Source organism: Bubalus bubalis, chromosome 8 (assembly GCF_019923935.1).
Source record: "Bubalus bubalis isolate 160015118507 breed Murrah chromosome 8, NDDB_SH_1, whole genome shotgun sequence".
Taxonomy (NCBI): Eukaryota; Metazoa; Chordata; class Mammalia; order Artiodactyla; family Bovidae; genus Bubalus; species Bubalus bubalis.
The window spans coordinates 10,230,923-10,253,205 of NC_059164.1; the positions used below are offsets into that span (position 1 = coordinate 10,230,923).

General features: G+C 39.8%; 1 protein-coding gene and 1 pseudogene across 7 annotated transcripts in view; one reads left to right on the top strand and one right to left on the bottom strand.

The window, feature by feature from the left end:
• The window catches only part of HEPACAM2 (HEPACAM family member 2), a 52,980-nt gene that overhangs the window by 23,244 nt on the left and 7,453 nt on the right, over positions 1-22,283 (bottom strand). For all 7 annotated transcript variants that reach the window (XM_006078332.3, XM_006078328.3, XM_044946432.1 and 4 more), the window contains 2 exons: positions 18,994-19,278; positions 874-1,170 (listed from right to left, as the gene is read on the bottom strand). In XM_006078332.3, the coding sequence (XP_006078394.2) occupies positions 874-1,170; positions 18,994-19,278 (582 nt within the window). The remainder of the gene's footprint in view (positions 1-873; positions 1,171-18,993; positions 19,279-22,283) is intronic.
• Positions 6,755-7,384, top strand: LOC123334640 (annotated as a pseudogene).

The window sequence follows — 22,283 nt, forward strand, 5'->3', positions numbered from 1 at the left end:
CTAAGGTTGGTAGCTACCACGACCATTCATTTAAATAGGGAAACAGAAAGAATAGCAATTTGAGGGTAAAGAAGATGTTTCACTTTTGATATATTGGACCTGTATGCTGCCTTTGGCACGTCAAAGTGGAGACATTTAGAAGGTAATTGTGTATACAGTTTTAGAGCCTTACAAATTTGGGATGTACCAGTGTTACATGGAACTATGGGAGTGAATAAAGTCATACTGTAGAGAGGAGAGAAGGCTCAGAAAGCTGGGAATTTGGTGGACATAAGTATTTTAGGCAATGATTCTTAACTCTTTGGATTTATGACCTTTCTAAAAATTTGATGACTTCTAGAAAATGCCAAATTTCACAAGTTTACAAAATTCTGTCATTTCCAAGGTGTTGAGACCCCTGTTGCTAAATCCCACAGATTTCAGGTTTCAAATGGTGAAAGAAGAAGGGAAGCCCATGAAGAATGGTGAGAAGGAAGCCAGATGGTAGGGAAAGCGCATTTCTAATTCATGGAGGTGTGTTCATCTGACTTAATGCAACAGTATATATAAACTTTTATAAATGAGTAATCTGCTTCTCTTTTATTCCTGTTTGTAAAATCAGGAAAGCAAGAATGCACATTTAGAAGGATTGTACTGAATTCTCTTTTTTTTCATAGCCCTTCAGAGCTAGCAACTGATTTCTCTCTCCACTCTTCTTTGGGTTTTTTTTCTTTGACTGTTAGAAACCATGGCTTAGTTAACTCAAAAAAGAGTTTCCTAGAATATATGATACACACAATGATATTCTCTTCCATGCAAGTATAAAATAGGAGCAGAGCAAGGCTAACATGCATTTGGGTTTCATCGGATCCCTGCCTTTTATGTTCCACTTACCTACAGAAGTGATGATGATGGTGAAGTGAGTTTCATCTCGCCTTCCAGTTATGTTGTTGTAAGCACAGCACATATAGTCAGTTGTCTTCTGGGCTATTTTCTCGGATGCAACTTCCAAGCGAGGCCCATGCTTAATGACATATGTGGCATTGTTTGTCCTCTGGATCCAGGAGTAGGTGTTGGGAGGATAAGAGTCAGCAGAACAATCAAACAAGATAGCTTCTCCAATATCCACAGTGAACACTTCCCCTACTTTTAGTCCTCTATCAGAATTGACTCGAAGTCCATAAGGTCCATCTGCATTAATTAAAAAGAGAAATAAAGGGGTGATATAAATAATCACAATGTAGTTATTGAGTTTGGGAGAGTTTAGCACCATTTTATTTTCATGAAAGTCTTCATGTTAAACTCGGGCAATTAGGTCCTCATTTAGACTCCTAGTAAACGGTAAGGACCTAAAAGTGTTTTATTCTGATATCCATGGAAAAGGAAGTCATTTGAGATGTGATTGAACTTGTCTGAAACAGTGAAAGCCTTGAAACTTAGGATATAATTTTACAGACACTGTTATCATAATTGTGGTGCTAAGCTTTTGAATCATGTATAGATAAATCTATAAGCTTGTTAGACAAATTCCATTTTTCTGAAACTGCAGCTGTACTTAAGAGTAATTTTAAAATAGATTATGGCTACTACTTTCTCTTTGACAACTTTTCTTTGAGCTTATTTATTTTTCTTCTAAGTGCTGGGACAGTTGATGCAAATATTTAAAAGTTACATAGTTTTACATGCAGCACAAATTTATGCAAAAAAGTACAGGAGTGTTCCATATTTTCATGACATTTTAAGAGTTTAAAAAAATTTAAAAATTCCTCCCCACAAGCTAAGTTTAGATTCCATTTGGAAAAAAATACATCTTCATTATCATCAATAAACTACTTAATCATGGCTATCCCATGGTGTTTTTTCCTTACATAGCAATATTCCTGGAGCAGGTTGCTATTTCTATGGCACCAGATTGTCTGCAGATTAAGACACATTTTCCATTGATTTCTTCAGAGAACAAATAAGAGAGATTAAAAAAAATATTCCCCAGCTAGACAGGTTTTTCTCATTCAGTTATATCCTGACTTATATTCTAAAAACTTTAAGGTTTAGGTATTACTGTGCTCATAATTTAGCTGATCATGACCAGTATTTGTTGGCTATTTGCCATCTGAAAGCACTTTAAGTACTTATGCAGACAACCACATTTAATCTTTAAAGCAACCATATGAGGTAATTGTTAGTCCCATTATAAGGTGAAGGAAGAGGTATTTAAAAAAGTAATTTTCCCATGGTCACAAAGCTATTAAATAGCAGACCTAGGATTCTAAAATATATGCATTTAGTTATTCATATTACCTCTCCAAAAAAACCTGCCAAGTTGTGTAACTTTCTTTTTCAAAACAGTGTCTGTTTTCCTAACTGTATTATTTGTTGTACAATAAATAATTGTCTAATTCCATATTATTTCTGTACTCAGTTAATCAAGTAGTCAATCAAAAAATACTTATTTGAGAGATACTAAGTGCTCCATAATATATTTAATATGTGAGTGATAAAAAATGTATAAGACACAGTTCCTACTCTCAAGGGATTTATAAACTGGATAAGGCTATTGATGGTTTGCTCAGAAATAACCTAATCTCAAACGTGCTGATTTTAAAAAAAGTAACACCTGTTCATCTCTCATTGTGTGGAATAATACAATGTGATGATTAGACAGCAGGATATCTAGATTAAATTCTGACTTTTTCAACGATTAGCAAAATGTTCTTCAAAAGCCACTTAAGCTTTTGGGGTCTCACTTCCCTCACCTTTGCTATAAAAAGATTGACTAGATGACTGGCTGCCAGTCTTGCTGTCTTTGAAAAGCCATGATTCATGCCAGGCTTGTTACTTTGGATACTGGCAAGTCAACCTCAAATTTGCCAATTCCCAGAGTGGTTCTCCATTATATCAGCATTTTCCGACCAACCTACCAACTGGGGAGACAAATTTCCTAAGATACAACAGAAACTGAAGGTACATAGCAATAAATTATATTTAGCTGGAGGACATACACTTTACACATATCTGCTTCCTAAAGACACAGAGGCATCCGAAGGAAACCTATAGATTTATATTAATATATATACATGAGGTGATCCTGCTTTTAGAAAGCAAACATAGAAGTACCTTCAATTCAAAGTAATCAGGAACTGGAGATGGAGGATTCAAGTGCAGATAAATGAATGCTCCGTTCCTGGGACTGTACTAGAACTCATACTGTTTTCTCATTTCATGCTGTGATACAGTCTCAGGGGAAAATCTCTGTTTTAGAATTGTGTGTTGCAAAACCACTGAATAGTTAGTTGTGTAATGGGGATGAAAAGTTGTTTTCATTCATTCAACCAAAATCAATACCGAGATACTACTGCATGCACGATACTGTTCTAGGCACTGTGAGGAGAGCTGAGGTGTTAGGTGCTGTATACATGGTTTCTGCTGCTATTATCTCAGCTCCAGTGCAGCAGCAGGGTCCCCTCAAGTTGACAGCACTGATAGACTATTAGGGAAGCAAAGGTCACTGTCTGGTGGACACTGGTTATGGTTCTCATCATAGGAAATCAATGAGAGGAATCAACAGAGGTTTGGAGTAGCAGAAGACCCCAGTCTGTCACAAAGACTGAAGCCTGAGAGCATTTCTGAGAGCAGAGCAAGGCAGGCTTGAAAAAGAGAAGTGTGGTCACTCACTACAAGTTTCTGTCTTTCTACTTGTTTTCAGGGTTTATAGACTATGAGTATAAAAACAAGTCGTTTGAGAACACACATGATGATGATAAATATTGCTTTCAAAGTTTGCTGACATTACTCAAAACTTCTCTGGGACCTTTCCATTTGGAATCACTTTAGGGCTGTTTCCCTGGTGGTTCATGTAGCAGAGTCCACCTGCAATGCAGGAGACCTGAGTTCGATCCTGGGATCGGGAAGATCCCTTGCAGAAGTCAATGGCAACCTACTCCAGTATTCCTGCCTGCAGAATTCCGCGGACAGAGGAGCCTGGCGGGTTACAGTTAATGGGGTCGCAAAGAGTCAGACATGACTGAACGACTAATACTTCCACTTTCTCACAACATAATGGCATATTCTTAAAAGCAGTAATTCTTCCATTTTGGAGAATGGGTTTGATTTGCAGAGGAAGCCCACAGTAATTTAAAGTGAAGACTGGTGAATAAGGTTGATTATCTAATTTAATAATCACTCTAGTTTCAAGTAAAACATGTTTCTAAAGAAGGGAATCTGATTGTCCTTATTCATCTTCCCTATACTCATTTTTATTTTGATTTTGCTACTTCCTCATTTATTGGATTTCATGATTAGCATAATCTTTTCTCTTCTGTCTGTCTTAATTATCTGCTATATCTGGCTCCTCAGAGTTAGCATCAACTATCTCAAACTTCCTCAGTCCCCATACAAGCACCTATTTCAGTTCTCAGAACCTAACACTTTGATGAATTTAAGTTCCTTGCTTCTGATATGATTCATTAGAATTCAGCATATTTTACCTGATTTTGTAAGAAATACATTTCACTGCAGAAAATCCTAAAATTCCAGAGAGGCATGAAGATGAAAACTCATTTGTTTTCATCTCAGAGAACAAACATCCATATTTCAGGGTATGATCTTTAAGTCTTTTTCCTTTCTTTTTTTTAAAAATTATTTATTTATTCTTTTTGGCCCCAGTGGGTCTTTGCTGCTGCACATGGGCTTTCTTTAGTTGCGATGGGTGGGAGCTACTCTCTAGTTGCAGTGCACAGGCTTCTCGTTTCGGTGGCTTCTCTTGTTGCGGAGCTCGGGCTCAAGGGAGTGGGCTTCAGTGGTTGTGGCAAAGGGGCTTAGTTGCTCCGTGGCATGTGGGATCTTCCTGGACCAGGGATCAAACCTGTGTCTCCTGCATTGGCAGACAGATTCTTAAGCAGGAAAGTCCTAAGTCTTCTTTCTTTACCCACCGTCTCTCTCTCTCTCATGCACACAGATGGACTGATCTATCACATTCTACATACTGCTTACAATCTACTTTCTTCTGACTACTTGATGATGCTATTTCCTTCTTCATTACCACGTCAAGCTGACCATCGTTTACTTTGAAATGCAGCCTAGCATATTATTCATGGCATGAGCAATCCAACTGAGGATATTTGGAGTGATTCAACCAGTGTGGCCTCTGACATTGAAGATAAAAACAGATGGATAGTTCTATTTTGACTGTGGTTCAGTTTCTTGCCCTTGGCAGAGAACTCTCAATAGAAACGAACCCTTTGCCTCAGGCATGGGTGTTTACTAAGTGACTTGTAAAATCATATATCATCTGTTCTGTTTAACAATTTATGGCTGGGTGGGAACAGAACCTAAATTTCCATCTTGATGCTGCTTGCCATCCTGTTTGGGAGCAGATGGTAAGTATTTACTGTGAATGACCCTTTTTTCTTTCCTATTTATCACTTAGAGCACTTCCCCATGAGCAGTGCCATATGTTGTACACAACATGCAGTGGTTACTGGGTTATAATTTACAGCACAGATGGGCATGCACATTTCGTGAACTGCAAGTAGATACCTGCCTGTATTACTGGCTTGACACTGTATTCCACCAAGGCCAACACCAGGTTATGACATCATAACCTCAACGATACACTGTCACTCTTGACTTTGTTATACTTTTTTTCTGCCAAAATAAAAAGCAATTCCTGTTTTTGTGAAGGAAATTGTCACAGAAACAGCACCTCAAGAAAACAGAAGAGGTGATTCATGCTGAAATTCTAAATTATGATGTGGGCCTCTATGGGGGAATATTGAAATAACACACTTACTACATTATTGAGGAACTTTTCTAAAGGTCAGAAAAAACAAACAAAAGCAAATGGAGGGCAGCGTGAGGGCCCTGTTGAGAGGAAGGGCCCAGCCGTGCGGCGCTGCTAAACGGCCGGAGCAGGCAAGGGGTGAGACCAGAGCTACTCCGGAGGAGTCGGGGGCTGGTGGCTCTTTAGATGACATCGAGGGCTCCCCTAGAGGACGCAGAGGTATCCCCAAATAGATGAAGTCCTTTACTGGATGCTGGGTGTCTGAGCAGGGGGAGGAGCCTTGGGGATGTCCATTTGGCCCTGACTTCAGAGAAGCCCCTGAGGAAGAACGAGAGAAAGAAACAGGATCCTGAGGGGTGACTGAGAGGATGCCCCACTGGTTAAGGGGTCCGTTGTGATTTCTGCATAGATCTTAGAGGGTGGAACTGTGAAAAACCCACCAGAATCCTCAGGATGCTCGTGTTATGACAGGTTACTTCCTCCTGCCTTGGCCAGGATTGCAGGGCCTCAAAGAGTAGCCCTTGGCAGCCAGATCTTTCCTCTGATCCAGCATCCCACAGGCTACCCTGACAGTTAACCAAAAACGAAGTGCCAGAAGAGTAAGCCCGTTACATTTTAAATCCGCATATGTTGGAGCAGCCTTATACACACAGTCCTCTCATGAACATTTCACCACATGCGTGGTGGAGGTTACCGTCTTCCGTTGCATTCAGGAGTGTTCCCCAGAAAAGAGCTGGAGCTGGCAGATGAGAACCTGGAGCCTCTTAGCTGGTCTCATTCCCGTGTCTCACCGTGTGAGCATCTCATGCTAGTTGTAGGTTCCGTCACCAGCCCTGGTTTAGTCGTCACTTCACTGGTAACAAACCACGTGCCCCTTCCTTCTGGTTGTGCTCATCAATCTAGATAGTTTTGTAAGCAGCAAGCTTGAGGTACGACAACTTACAGCAGTTTTTTGCATGAAAAAAGTCCCTCGCAATTTCTGACTGTTGGAAGAACTCGAAGAAGGCCAGAAAGGAGTAGGAGATGGCCCAGTTAGCTGGGGTCTATAAGATGACGAAGACACGACACAAGATGGACAGGGATGATAATTGGGCCTCCAAGAACAATTTATGAAAACCGAATATACAAACTTAAACTAGAATGTGTACCTAAATACCCAGAAGCACCCCCTCTCTTTATAAGATTTGTAACAAAAATTAATATGAATGGAGTTAACAGTTCTAATGGAGTGGTGGACCCAAGAGCCATATCAGTGTTAGCAAAATGGCAGAATTTTATAGCGTCAAAGTTGTCCTGCAAGAACTTCAGTGTCTAATGATGTCTAAAGAAAATATGAAACTCCCTCAGCTGCCTGAAGGACAGTGTTACAGCAATTAATCAAAAAGAAAACCACAGGCCCTCCGCTGCCCCCCATTCGATTTAAGCAGTCTTCATTTTCCACAGTAGTAAATTTTCTAGATACATCTTGTAGACTTCAAAGTACTGGAAAGAAAGCTCCCATTCAAAGGCAGTTTATTTTAAGATACTGTTCAGTTCAGTCACTCAGTCATGTCCAACTCTTTGTGACCCCATGGACTGCAGCATGGCAGGCCTCCCCATCCATCACCAACTCCCAGAGCTTACTCAAACTCATGTCCATTGAGTCAGTGATGCCATCGAACCATCTCATCCTCTGTTGTCCCCTTCTCCTCCTGCCTTCAATCTTTCCCAGCATCAGGGTCTTTTCCAACAAGTGAGTTCTTTGCATCAGATGGCCAAAGTATTGGAGTTTCAGCTTCAACATCAGTCCTTCCAATGAATATTCAGAACCGATTTCCTTTAGGATGGGCTGGTTGAATCTTCTTGCTGTCCATGGGACTCTCAAGAGTCTTCTCCAACACCACAGTTCAAAAGCATCAATTCTTTGGTGCTCAGCTTTCTTTATGGTCCATCTCTCACATTGATACATAATTACTGGAAAAACTGTAGTTTTGACTAGATGGATCTTTGTTGGCAAAGTAATGTCTCTGCTTTTGAATATTCTATCTAGGTTGGTCATAACTTTTCTTCCAAGGAGCATCTTTTAGTTTCATGGCTGCAATCACCATCTGCAGTAATTTTGGAGCCCCCCCAAAATAAAGTCTGTCACTGCTTCCATTGTTTCCCCATCTATTTGCCATGAAGTGATGGGACCAGATGCCATGATCTTAATTTTCTGAATGTTGAGTTTTAAGACAACTTTTTCACTCTCCTCTTTCACTGTCATCAAGAGGCTCTTTAGTTCCTCTTCACTTTCTGCCATAAGGGTGGTGTCATCTGCATATTGGAGGTTATTGATATTTCTCCCGGCAATCTTGATTCCAGCTTGTGCTTCATCCAGTCCAGCATTTTGTATGATGTACTCTGCATATAAGTTAAATAAGCAGGGTGACAATATACAGCCTTGACATACTCCTTTCCCGATTTGGAACCAGTCTGTTGTTCCGTGTCCAGTTCTAACTGTTGCTTCCTGACCCACATATAGGTTTCTCAAGAGGCAGGTCAGGTGGTCTGGTATTCCCATCTCTTTCAGAATTTTCCACAGTTTATTGTGATCCACACAGTCAAAGGCTTTGGTATAGTCAATAAAGCAGAAGTAGATGTTTTTCTGGAACTCTCTCACTTTTTTGATGATCCAGCGGACAGTGGCAATTTGATCTCTGGTTCCTCTGCCTTTTCTAAATTCAGCTTGAACATCTGGAAATTCATGGTTTACATACTGTCGAAGCCTAGCCTGAAGGATTTTGAGCATAACCTGGCTAGCCTGTGAAATAAGCGCAGATGTATGGTAGTTTGAACAATCTTTGGCCTCTGTTGAGTTTTTAATCTGTGCCAAGTATTGCCTTAGGGATACAAAGGGATACAAAGGTGAATAACACAGAGCTCCTACTTTTTCCTGAGATGCTTATGAGTGGAAGAGGCTCATGGAAAGTGAGTTCTGGGGAGAGATGGGAATGGGGTGCTGAAGGTGCATAGCAAACCTCTTAGGGATGCTGAGGAGGTGAGATAAGATGGGGGGCAGGTGAGCCTTTCTGAAGATGATATTGTGATGGTGTAAATAGGTGAAGGAAGGAAAGTGAGAACAGTTTCCATTAAATGATAAAGATTATAAGCATGTTGATGCCATATCAGTGAGATAAATGTCAGATCTTCACCCTATATATTTTATTTAATTCTTAAAGACCCAAACCAAAAAGAAAACAAAAAGAAACAAGAAAATATGGCTAACGTAGAGATTTTATGGAAAAAATAATGAACATGTGTTGTGTTTCTATATATTATATGATAGGTTGTTTTTCAGTCACTAAGTCTGACTGCAGCATGCCAGTCTCCTCTGTCCTTCACTATCTCCCAGCTGCTGCTGCTGCTAAGTCACTTCAGTTGGGTCCGACTCTGTGCGACCCCATAGACGGCAGCCCACCAGGCTCCTCTGTCCCTGGGATTCTCCAGGCAAGAACACTGGAGTGGGTTGCCATTTACTTCTCCAATGCATGAAAGTGAAAAGTGAAAGTGAAGTCACTCAGTCGTGTCCGACTCTTCACGACCCCATGGACTGTAGCCTACCAGGCTCGTCTGTCCATGGGATTTTCCAGGCAAGAGTACTGTAGTGGGTTGCCATTGCCTTCTCCGCTATCTCCCAGAGTTTGCTCAAATTCATATCCACTGAATCAGTGATGCTATCCAACCATCTCATCCTCTGCTGCTCCCTTCTCCTTTTGCCTTCAATCTTTCCAAGCAACAAGGTCTTTTCTAATGAGTTGGATCTTCGAGTCAGGTGGCCACGGTATTGGAGCTTCACCTCTAGCATCAGTCCTTCCAAGGAATATTCAGGGTTAATTTCCTTTAGGATTGACTAGTTTGATCTCCTTGCTGTGAAGAGAATCTCCAGAGTCTTCTCCAGGACCACAACTTGAAAGCATCAACTCTTCTGTGGTCAGCCTTCTTTATGGTCCAACTCTCACATCCATACATGATCTACTGGAAAAACCATAGCTTTGACTATATGGACCTTTGTTGGCAAAGTGATGACTCTGCCTTTTAGTATGTTGTCTAGGTTTGTCATAGTTTTCCTTCCAAGAAGCAAGCGTCTTTGGATTTCATGGCTGCAATCACTGTCCGAAGTAATGTTGGAGCCCAAGAAAAAAAAATTTGTCACTGCTTCTACCTTTTCCCCTTTTATTTGCCATGACGTGATGGGACCAGATGCTGCTATCTTAGTTTTTTTTAATGTTGATTTTCAAGCCAGTTTTTTCATGTTCTGCTTTCACCCTAATCAAGAGGCTCTTTAGTACCTCTTCATTTTCTGCCATTAGAGTGGTATAATCAGCGTATCTGAGGTTGTTTGTATTTCTCCCAGCAATCTTGATTCCAGCTTGAGATTCATCCAGCCTGACATTTTGCATGATGTATACTGCATAGAAGTTAAATGAGCAGGGTGACAATATACAGCTTTGATGTATATTCCTTTCCCAATTTTGAACCAGTCTGTTGTTACATGTACAGTTCTAATTGTTGTTTCTTGACCCACATACAGGTTTCACAGGAGACAGGTAAGGTGGTCTGGTATTCCCATCTCTTTAAGAATTTTCCACAGTTTGTTGTGATTCACACACTCAAAGGCTTTAGTATAGTCAATGAAGCAGAAGTAGATGTTTTTCAGGAATTCCCTGGCTTTCTCTGTGATTCAGCAAATGTTGGCAGTTTGGTCTCTGGTTCCTCTGCCTTTTCTAAACCCAGCTTATACATCTGGAAGTTCTCAGTTCATGTACTGCTGAAGCCTAGCCTGAAGGATTTTGAGCATAAACTGGCTAGGCTGTGAAATAAACACAGTTGTATGGTAGTTTGAACAATCTTTGGCACTTCACTTCTTTGGAACTGGAATGAAAACTGACCTTTTCTAGTCCGCTGGCTACTGCTGAATTTTTCAAATTTGCTGACATATTGCGTGCAGAACTTTAATATCATCTTTTAGAATTTTAAACAACTCAGCTGGAATTCCATTACCTCAACTAACTTTGTTTGCAGTATTGCTGCCTAAGGCCCACTTGACTTCACCTTCCAGGATGTCTGGCTCTAGGTGATGTGACCACATCATCGTGGTTATCTGGGTCATCAAGACCTTTTTCGTACAGTTCTGTGTATTCTTGCCACCTCTTCTTAATCTCTTCTGCTTCTGTTAGGTTCTTAACATTTCTGTCCTTTATTGTGCCCATCTTTGCATGGTATATTCCCTTGGTACCTCTAGTTTTCTTGAAGAGATCTCTAGTCTTTCCCATTTTACTGTTTCTTTGCATTGTTCATTTAAGAAGGCCTTCTTATCTCTCCTTGCTATTCTCTGGAACTCTGCATTCAGTTGGGTATATCTTTTTTTTTTTTTAATTGTATACCAGTTTATTGCAGTTGGGTATATCTTTCCCTTTCTTCCTGGCCTTTTGCTTTGCTTCTTCCCTCAGCTATTTGTAAAGCTTCAGACAACTACTTTGTCTTCTTGCATTTCTTTTCTTTGGGATGGTCTTGGTCACTGCCTCCTGTATAATGTTATGAACCTCCACCCATGGTTCTTCAGGCACTCTGTCTATCAGATCTAACCCCTTGAATCTGTTAGTCACCTCCAGTGTATAATAATAAGGGACTCCATACTTGAATGGCCTATTGGTTTTCCCTACTTTCTTCAATTTAAGCCTCAATTTTGCAATAAAGAGCTCATATCTGAGCCACAGTCAGTTCCTGGTCTTGTTTTTGCTAAATGTATAGAGCTTCTCCATCTTCGGCTGCAAAGAATATAATCAATCTGATTTCAGTATTGACCATCTAGTGATGTCCACGCATAGAGTTATGTCTTACGTTGTTGGAAGAGGGTGTTTGCTATGACTAGTGTGTTCTCTTGGAAAAATTCTTCTTAGCCTTTGTTCTGCTTCATTTTGTACTCCAAGGTCAAACTTGTCTGTTACTTCAGGTATCTCTTGACTTCCTAGTTTTGCATTGCTATCCCCCATGGTGAAAAGCACATCTTTTTTTGGTGCTAGTTCTAGATGTTGTAGGTCTTCATAGAACCATTAAACTCCAGATTTTTTAGCATCAATGGTTGGGGCATTGGATTACTTGGATTACATTTGATGACTTGAATTACTGTAATATTGAATGGTTTGCCTTGGAAACAAACCAAGGTCATTGTGTCATTTTTGAGATTGCACCCAAGTACTGCATTTCAGACTCTTTTGCTGACTATGAAGGCTACTCCATTTCTTCTAAGGGATTCTTGCCCACAGTAGTAGATATAATGGTCATCTGAATTAAATTCACTCATTCCTGTCCATTTTAGTTCACTGATTCCTAAGATGTCTGTGCTCAATCCTGCCATCTCCAGCTTGACCACATCCAGTTTACCTTGATTCATGCACCTACCATTCCAGGTTCCTATGCGATATTGTTCTTTATAGCACTGGAGTTTACTTTCACCACCAGACACGTCCACAACTGAGTGTTGTTTCTGTTTTCGCCCAGCTGCTTCATTTTTTTCTGGAGTTATTAGTAATTGCCTTCCACTCTTTCCCTAATAGCATATTGGACACCTTCCAACCTGGGGAGCTCATCCCCAGGGTCATATCTTTTTGCCTTTTCATATTGTTCATAGGATTCTCCCAACAAGAATAGCTGAATGGTTTCCCATTTCCTCCTCCATTGGACCACATTTTGTCAAAACTCTTCACTATGATCCATCCATCTTGGGTGGCCCTGCACAGCATGGCTCATAGGTTCAGTGAGTTATACATGCCCCTTTGCCATGACAAGGCTGTGAATTATGAAGGGGTGTATGATAGGTAGTAAATTGCTTAGTGCAAAGAAGACCATGATATTTGATTTTTTTAATCAAATCAAACCATGAGTGAATGAGTGAATAAATGAATGAATGAGTGAATAAGTGAAGATCAAGAAGATGAGATGTTGACCCAGTGAAAATTTTTGCATTCAAATGCAAAAATAATCAAGAAGATGTTAACACTATTCACAATTACTACATAGTAAGAGTAAAAAAAAAAAATCTTTCTTAAATCATCTAGGTAATTCATCCTCACAATGTATAAGTGGAACTCATGGCAAAATTTTCTAAACATTCTTCTTTCAACTACCCACCATTAGTCTTTACTCAAGACAGGCATTTCTCTGTGAGGTTTGCATAGATTATGTCTAAAAAGAATGCAAGGAAGAAAGTTCAGTCTATAAATAAAAGATATGTTCTATAAAATCCGAACTTATTCACATGGGGATATTCTAATTCTTTCAAATAACACAGGAAAGGAAAGGAAATTTAGGAGTTTAAAGCCTTTATCAGTGATTATGGTTTTCCTTCCACTTAAATACTTGATACACTGTGTAACACCATTTTCTGTGATAATTATAAGATTAGGGCATGAACATGAACATGTACATGTTGAAAGAAAGATCTTATTCGATATTTTTACTTTGTCAGATTAAAGTAAACTATATAGCAAAACAAAAGTGTATTTCAAGATCATGCAAATGACATTTTCATGTATCTGTAATTGCTTATGAAATTTTCCCCAGGAATTTTTCATTTAAATTTATGGCTAAAGTTCAGAGATAGGTAAATAGATGGCAAGATAAAAAGGATTCATTTAAGGAAATATTTTCATGTAGAAAAATGAAATGTGTTAAATAATGGTAATTTCTGGGGAAGAAAGTTCTTTCCAAAGTATTCCTTCAGTATTCTCTTTGAAGGTATCTTCTAAATTACCCAGGTTTCCCATGATTTCTTGATGTCATGTTGCCAATTATCAGCATAGTTTGGGCTCCAAATGAAAAGAAAAAAAAAGAGGAAAAGCAAAATAGCTAATATTATTGAGTTTTTCCTATGTGCCATTCACTGCCTTCTTTACACATAAAAATCTCACATAATCCCCGTTCCACTAGAGATAGGCTTTAGTCTTACACTGGGACAGTGTTGATAAGGAGAGGAGGAAACTGACGTATAGAGTAATGACGGCAGAACCAGAGGTTTAATGCAGGCAGTTTGAACTGACAGCTTAGACTCATAACACTCTGCTAAATGCTATACTCTCCAGAGGACACAGAACTTAATGGAGTCTGCATCCAAACAAAATATGATCAGGTTTTCGTCAGTGGACAAAGAATGCTCCAACCCAATTTTATGCTGTCTCTTATTACACTGAGTGATTGTTTCTTTGAATTAATTTTTAGTTGATGATATCTGGCTGGTCTAATATCTTGTTTTCCATTTTGTACCTTTTCTATGGGAATGTAAAAGGTTTAGACCAAATAATAAAGAACATCCTAAATAATGTAAGGAGAAGTCTCTATATAGTCCTAGATTTGATTTCATTTGTCTGCTCCCATTTTCTTTCACAGTGTTCAGGTAACTTGAATGCTTAGGTCTGTGCTCCCTGGAGTTGAATGGAAGTTTACATTTATGTCAGAATAACCTTATTCAGTCAAGAATATGACTATATGTACTAACAGTGCGGAATCTAAATTTTTGACTCTAATTCAATGCTAGTCGTGCAGATAGTCACAGTTTATACTTTGTAAGTCCATTTCTCTGTGTTTTAAGGCAGACATAATATTTTCACACTGTTATCTGAATATAAGGCTATGTAAAACTACTATAAAAATATAGCTAAAAGTTTAGCTATAAAAACAATGTCATTGTTTAACACAATATAACTAGTGATTGCAGTAAATCTTATATAATTTGTTTGAAGAGTGGTGTTTTGGTATTTTTTTTGTGTGTGAAAAACTGTAATTTCCTTCTTCCTTTATGCTCTTTCATACATTGATAATTTCTCCTCTTTCTGCATGAAGGGACTGGCTCATCTTTGAGACACTGAATTCTGAACTAGGTTGGACTAGCAGATAATCCTCTTTGGGTTCCTCTACACTAATGCTGAATTATACAATGTATGAAGTTTTTTCTATTTCTATGTGAACAATACTTTTTTGGAAAAAATGCTGAGAGTCCCTTGGACTGCAAGGAGATCCAACCAGTCCATTCTGAAGGAGATCAGCCCTGGATTTCTTTGGAAGGAATGATGCTAAAGCTGAAACTCCAGTACTTTGGCCACCTCATGCGAAGAGTTGACTCATTGGAAAAGACTCTGATGCTGGGAGGGATTGGGGGCAAGAGGAGAAGGGGACAACAGAGGATGAGATGGCTGGATGCCATCACTGACTCGATGGACGTGAGTCTCAGTGAACTCCGGGAGTTGGTGATGGACAGGGAGGCCTGGCGTGCTGCGATTCATGGGGTCGCAAAGAGTCGAACACGACTGGGCGACTGATCTGATCTGATCTAGATGTGTTTAATTACTGAATGTAGCTCAAAATTGGTGACTTTTTTCTCTGTATGATAGGTTTTTTTAATATAAATTTATTTAATTGGAGGCTATGATAGGTTAATAAAATACATCCTACCTCCCTTTTTTCCTTTCCTATATATATTCTTTCTATAATTGTATGACATTTGTGATCTATTTTGAAAACATGCTCTCTAAACAAACATTTCTTGAGTTACTCTATAATATGTTTATGTATTTATTTATAAAATATTCTGTAAATTATTTATTTATAAAATATTTTATATTTTATAAATTTATTTATATTTATTATATAAATAAATAAATATAAAATATTTATTTATAAAATATTCTTTTAAAAAATTGGGAGCTTTGCTTAAAAAATAATTTTCCTCATTGTTTACCAAATGATGCCTGGTGTTCAAAGCTCCCTGCAATCTGACTCTGCTTTTCAAAGCTCTGCTTATGCCACTTAGCTTTTATAAAAGACCTGGGTTAATACCTGTTTTAGCTGACTGAGAGAAGTCTGGAGAGGACTTTTGCTTTCTCGAGAAAAATATGAAAAATGAAAAATAGCATTCAGAGTTTGTTTTTCAGGAACTGTTTTAGAGGTAGTGGGCTCCCCAGCAGCAAAAGTGGTGCCACCAAGCTCCTTCCCAGGGAACTACACTCAGCATCTCAGCATCAAGCCTCCATAGCTTTGAACTTTGCAGGCATCTGTGTTTTATTTTGACTCACTTTTTGCAGGTCATAAGGTAATGCTTGTTTACTTTGCACCATTTTGATTCATACAAGGTTTCAAAGGAACATTCCATTTTCTGACAGAGGGGAGTGGGGAAGCTGTATCTATTCCTTGTTGTATCCTATACTCCAGTCAAACTGGACCATTTACCAAATACTCTGCCCTCTGCCTAGTGTCTGTGCCTACTATCCCTAGTGCCTGAAATGTTTTTCCAAAAATTTCCCCTTGCCTCCTTCAAATCCGTCGTTCAAGGTCCATCTCAAATGTTACTTCCTACAACAAGCCTTCTCTCTAGCTAGAAGTAATGTTTTCCTTCTCTGAATTCCCAAAGACACATAATATTGTACTAATAATAGTAGCCAACAGTTATATACTATTTACTATGGGCCTGTCACTGTGGGGCTTTCTTAGTGACTCAGATGGTAAAGAATCTGCCTGCAATGCAGGAGACCCGGGTTCGATCCCTGGGTGGGGGAGATCCCCTGGAGAAGGGAATGGCAACCCACTCCAGTATTTTTGCCTGGAGAATTCCATGGACAGAGCCACCTGGCAGGCTACAGTCCAAAGGGTAGCAAAGAGTCGGACATGACTGAGCAACTCATACTGAGTCACTGTTCTAAGCAAGTTACGTACAGTAATAGATTTAATCCGAATAATAACAGTACCTGCGAAGTATTTCTATCATTATCACCATTATATAGATGAGGAAACTAAGGCACAGGAGAGCTAAGGCAGTAGGAGCAGGATTTGAACCCAGGCCTTCCGTTCCAGAGTTCTGTGCCTATACTATGCTCCTTTGTAGGCACTCCTACAGTATCTATGACATTCTCACATATTTCACTGTCACATTATCTCACTTCTGCTAAAATATTGGCTAGCTTCCAGTTTTAAGAACAAGCATCTCACATTCCTAGCCTGTGCAGTGTTCCTGTTCCCTCTGATTTCTGGGTGAATTTGGCCACTGGGGATTCCTGGCAGAAGATTAGAATGAGGGAGGAAAATGAGGCTAAGATATTTGTTCTCCTTGTTCCTTTCCTCATTCTGGCTGTTTCTTTCCACCAGAGGCCCCTGCTTTATGGAATTTTACTTTTCAAGGTTTCAGTAACCTCTCCTTGCTCCTGTTCTTCTGGATCTAGGTGAAACAGGTATTATTGGTAACATTTTGGGTTTTTCCTACATCGCATTCACATCTTTGTACTTAGTCCTTTTGATTATCCTAACCTGTCATTTGTTCACTGTTGAAATCCAGATACAGCCAACAAACACATTAAAAGATTTTTTAAAAGAATCAATGGTTCCATTTTTCTTATCTTAATCTTGCTTAATGAAGCAGATCTTATTGTATACCTGTATCATACCACTGTATTACACTTCCCCGAAGTTGCTTTTCCGACCACATTTCTGGAGCTCAGTTTTATTGTTAAGCTTGATCTAGCAGAAAAAAAAAACCCTACGTATGCTGGTGCTTTTCCTCAAAGAATCAATAACACACATTCTCAAGAAAGACTATCAATTTTCTATTGAAGAAAACAGAAGACAGATGTATTGATAACACAAACAGCCTCCACTTACTGGATGCCTGCTTGGTGTCAGTCACTGGCTACTTTTCAGACAGGATTTCATTTATTGTAGGGAAGTAGTTTTAACCATCTCCATTTTATAGATGAGGCCCAGAAAGGTCAAGGGACTTCTTAAGGTCACATATGTAGTGACGGAACCCATTGCCTACTTAGGTCTGTCTACCTCCTAAGCACTTAGACAACAGTCTTTAGGGCCTTTCTGAGCATTATGGAGATATGTTTGATGAGGGAGTAGATATATTTACCAGGCTTAATTCTACCCTTGTGGTTCAACCAGCTGAACCCTTCACCCTCATGCCACAGGGTGAGAAGTTTTCCTTTGCCATGCCTTGTTTGTTTTGTTATACTGCTATTGTGGCCGTGCACTAAGTAAGCTACGACGGTAACCGATCAGATGGCTTCCCAATGTGATAAGCCATTGGTTCAACTTGGGGAGCTTTTGCACAAACCACTCCCTCTCTCCTGCACTCATTGCCATATAGCAATGTCTAGAGACACTTTCAGTTGTCACAACTCAGGGGAAGGGTGCTACTTGTATGTAGCAGGTAGGGGCTAGGCAGCTGTTAGACATCCTATAATGCAAAGGACAAGTACCCACAACAAAGAGTTGTTCAGTCAAAACGTCATTAGGGTGAAGGCTGAGAAACCTCACGAGAGGCTGAAAGTAGGATGCAATGCTAGACATACTAGAGGTGGTGCTGCGGAGTAGAGGGAATGGGGGAAAGTAATACGATCAAGAGAGATCTTGCACGGGTTGATGATGATCATACAACATGAACTAAAAAGTCTGGTGAACTTAACTTTGTATATGAGATTAAAGTCACAATGATAACAATAGCAACTACAGCAACAGAAAAAAGAACCAAAGAAAAGAGAAACCTGAAATCATTACAGATTCGCTGGGAAGCTGAATAACTTGCTGCAGAGTAATTGTCTTCTCTGTGATCCTCTCCGCACCCTGCCTCTAAAAATGGGGCTGAGAAAATGGGCAGAGAGACTAGCCATACCCTGGGCCGTATTACCCACATATAACCTGGGAACATTCTTTCTCCCAGTGGTCAGCTCCAGAGCACATCCCTGCCCCATTTTATGACGAACAACTCTCCCTCCTTGTGGGTGAATAAATCAGTGCCTTCCGCATGGTTCTGGGTTCTTGAAATTGAGGTTTCTATGTTTCATTGGCAATAAGGTCACAGAATGCACTGAGTCAAGAGAATATATTCAAAAGACCAGTATCTCAACTGGATCTTTAAGAAACTGGGTTGTGCAAGTAACTATACTTCATGACAAGACAGTGCCTAGGAATTATAACTGCAGCTAGCACTGCATTGCAATAATGGTCAAAACCAAATGACACCTGGTATGATGTTCTCTGTGACTACTCTGGTGAAAACTTTCCAGAAGAAAACTCAGTTGATCAGACATGTCTGACTTTTGTGACCCCAAAGACTGGGGCCCATCAGGCTCCTCGGTCCATAGAATTTTCCAGGCAAGAATACTGGAGTGGGTTGCCATTTCCTTCTCCAGGGGTATATAAATATATATACATTTTTAAAAACTTACAGTATATGGTAGGCATAATGATGTCACTTTCCATCTTACTGACAGGGTTCTTCACCAGGCAACTGTAATTCCCAATGTCTTCTTTGGTCACTGGAGCAATATGAAGGCTGCTGTTTTGAAGAGAGAAGGAGTTGGTGGAGCTGGTGTGGATAGGCCTCCCATTCTTCAGCCACTGGTAAACCCGCCGGCTGCCCCCTTCCACGAGGCATGTCAGGGTCATGTTTCCCACGTACTCCACAGCCCCAGAGGAAGGCTGAATCTGCACCACTGGTTTCGTGACAGGATCTGCAACATCAAAACGAAAGAAATGATCTTTGTCACCCCAGGGTTATAATTAAAGTCTAGGAGATCTTTCACATGTTTTAAATCCTAGGAAAATGATTCCAAAATTTGGTACTTTTTAAATGTAGACAGATCAGGAAGTAAAGAAGAGGATAAAAAGTCATTACAAATAGAAAATGATGATATAAAAATATCATTTATAGCAGAGATAACCAATTCTAGAACTTAATCTTCAAGAATTTTGTAATGAAAACCTTTAGTTTATAGATAATGCAGTTAGTGGTGAAGGACATCAGCTTCCTTATTTCCTGTTCATTGTGCTCCCCCAGCACCATAAAGGTTTACTCTCACAGGCAAAGTTCACATGGTTATTCCCCTCTCTTGATTTGTCCTGCTATCCCAAGAGCAATTGGTTCGGATAGATGTAGTGAACACAAATTTCTATCCACTATCTGCAAAATACAAAGCTTAGACATACTATACTTTGGGAGTATCAAGTGAAAGTTTTAAAGGATCGTATTTTCACCATTTACTTTTCCTCCTATGTAAGTAAGCTAATTATATGTTTTAATTGCTGTGCATTTGTATTGCAGCATTATTTCAGTCACTACCATGTTAGTCTCTTTAACAAACCAAAGCCTATTATTAACTTTCCTTCTATGCAAAATTGCAGGTCATACACAGAGAGTAAGATGATAAGTAAGTAACAGACAACTGGTTCCAGTGTTTAGCTTTGCGTTCCTATCAGACTTTTAACTGGGGTTGATGCATCTTCTCAGGTAAATTTGTTTTGACTCATGTTCACTTTCATTTTACACTGGCAAATGTGCATTAGAGCGTATACAGATTCAATCCTTCCACCCAGAGAAGACAGGAGAAAATGAAAGAAAAGGAGAAAGGAGTTTGAAAAGTAAACTGCAGGAAAGCGGGGTCGCCCTGAAGGCTCCAGCCTTTCTCAAGATGGCCACTCAATTTAACCCTTTATATTCCCTGGCAAGAGCAAATGGTTTGGAGTAGCTTTTGCTTACAGTATTATGATTTAAAAAGAGAGACTGTTTGGTATATTTATTAGGTAGAAACAGCTTTTGTTTCAAAAATGCCGGTGCATGGAAATATTATATGTGATATGGGAAAAGTCAAATAGGTAACGTCTAAAGTCTTGTACGGGGAGAACCCAATTATTAGAAAAGACATTGGTACTGTGATCATGCACTTGGATTTAACAGTGTCACGCAGACGTGGAAGTTTCCCAAAAAGATTTTTTTACACAGGTCCTGTGCATGTGTGCTAAGTCACTTCAGTCGTCCCAAATATTTGTGATCCCTTGGACTGTAGCCCGCCAGGCTCCTCTGTCCATGGGATTCTCCAGGCAGGAATACTGGAGTGGGTTGCCATTTCCTTCTCCAACACAGGTCCTAAAGCCCTATTAAGACCTTTTGGTTGTAGGCGGAAGGGGCGAGATAGGAGTAGGTTACTAAGAGGTATAAACTAGCACTGTAAAATAAGTAAGCTACAAGGATATATTGCACAGCACAGGGAATATAGCCACTATTTTATAGTAACTATAAACAGTATAATCTATAAAAAATTTGAATTATTATATTGTATACCATGAAACTAATATAACATTGTAAATCAGTCACTGATGTGGCTCAGTGGTAAAGAACCTGCCTGCAATGCAGGAGATGCGGGTTCAATCCCTGGGTTGGGATGATCCCTTGGAGAAGGAAACGGTAACCCAGTCCAGTATTCTTGCCTGGAGAATCCCAAGGACTGAGGACTCTGGCAGGCTACAGTCCATGAGGTTGCAAAAGAGTCGGACATGACTTAGTGACTACAAAAACAAATAAGAGGTACAAACTTGTATGTATAAAACAAGTAAACTATATATCATACAGCACAGCGAATATAGTCAATATTTTACAATAACTATAAGTGGAGTATAAGCTATAAAAATTCTGAATTATTATATCGTATACCTGAAACTAATATAATATTGTAAATCAACTATACCTAAAATTTTTTTTCTATAAAGAACTTCTGGCTCCGTTTTCCTCAACAAATCCAATTGTACTATACATTAACAAGGAATGGATGTTCTATTAAAAGTTTGGGGGGAAGAGATAGGATACTACCCAGGAGAATTTTATGAAACTGTAAAAAATGTCCTCCTTTTCTCTCCCAGAGTTCCTTTCTAGGCATCTGCTGCCACATCCTGGGTCTTTGTTCCCCTGCAATGTCTCCAGTTTCCACTCATTTACTGGGCACATATTTACTGAGTGCCTAAGAACGGCCAGCATCAGGGTTTAGGCAGTGGGAACAAAAGAGCAAATAATATAAAGCCTACTCCCATGGATCTTGTATTCTAGACCAGGAAGAGAGACAATAAAAGAAACAAAAATATGTACTATGTCCAGTGTTATGAAAAGAATAAAGCGGAACTCAAGGTAAACAGTAACTCTCTTTCTCACTCTCTCTCTCAGTTTGGGGGAATGAGGTTATACTTTACATAAGGTGGTCACCGAAGCCTTCATAGGTAAAGTGACACTCTGGCTGAGACCGTAAAGAAACAGGGGAGGGAACCAGGCCAGTATGTGAGAGAAGAGCAATCTATGTAGAGTGAGCAGCCAAGCGCAGAGACACTGAGGTATGAGAGGGTTTGGCTTGTTCCAGGAATAGCAAGAAGGCCAGAGTGGTGAGGGAAAGAGAGGTGGGAAGGGTTCAGAGGGGGACTGGGTATGTAAAGGGATCACATGGGCCTTGAGGGACGCTGTTGGCACTTTGGCTTTGATTGTGAGTGAGACAGGAAGCTACAGGAGGATTCTGAGCTGCAGGAGGCAGGGGTGGAAGCAGGGAGAGTGGGCACAGGCTGTTTGGAGAGTCCAGGCCAGAGCTGATGGTGGGTTTGAGTAGGGCAGCAGTGGGCGCAGTGAGGATTGACTGACTCACCTCTGTCCATATTCTGAAGGTAAAGCTGAGAGGGCTAATTTGTGGACTGGATGAGGATG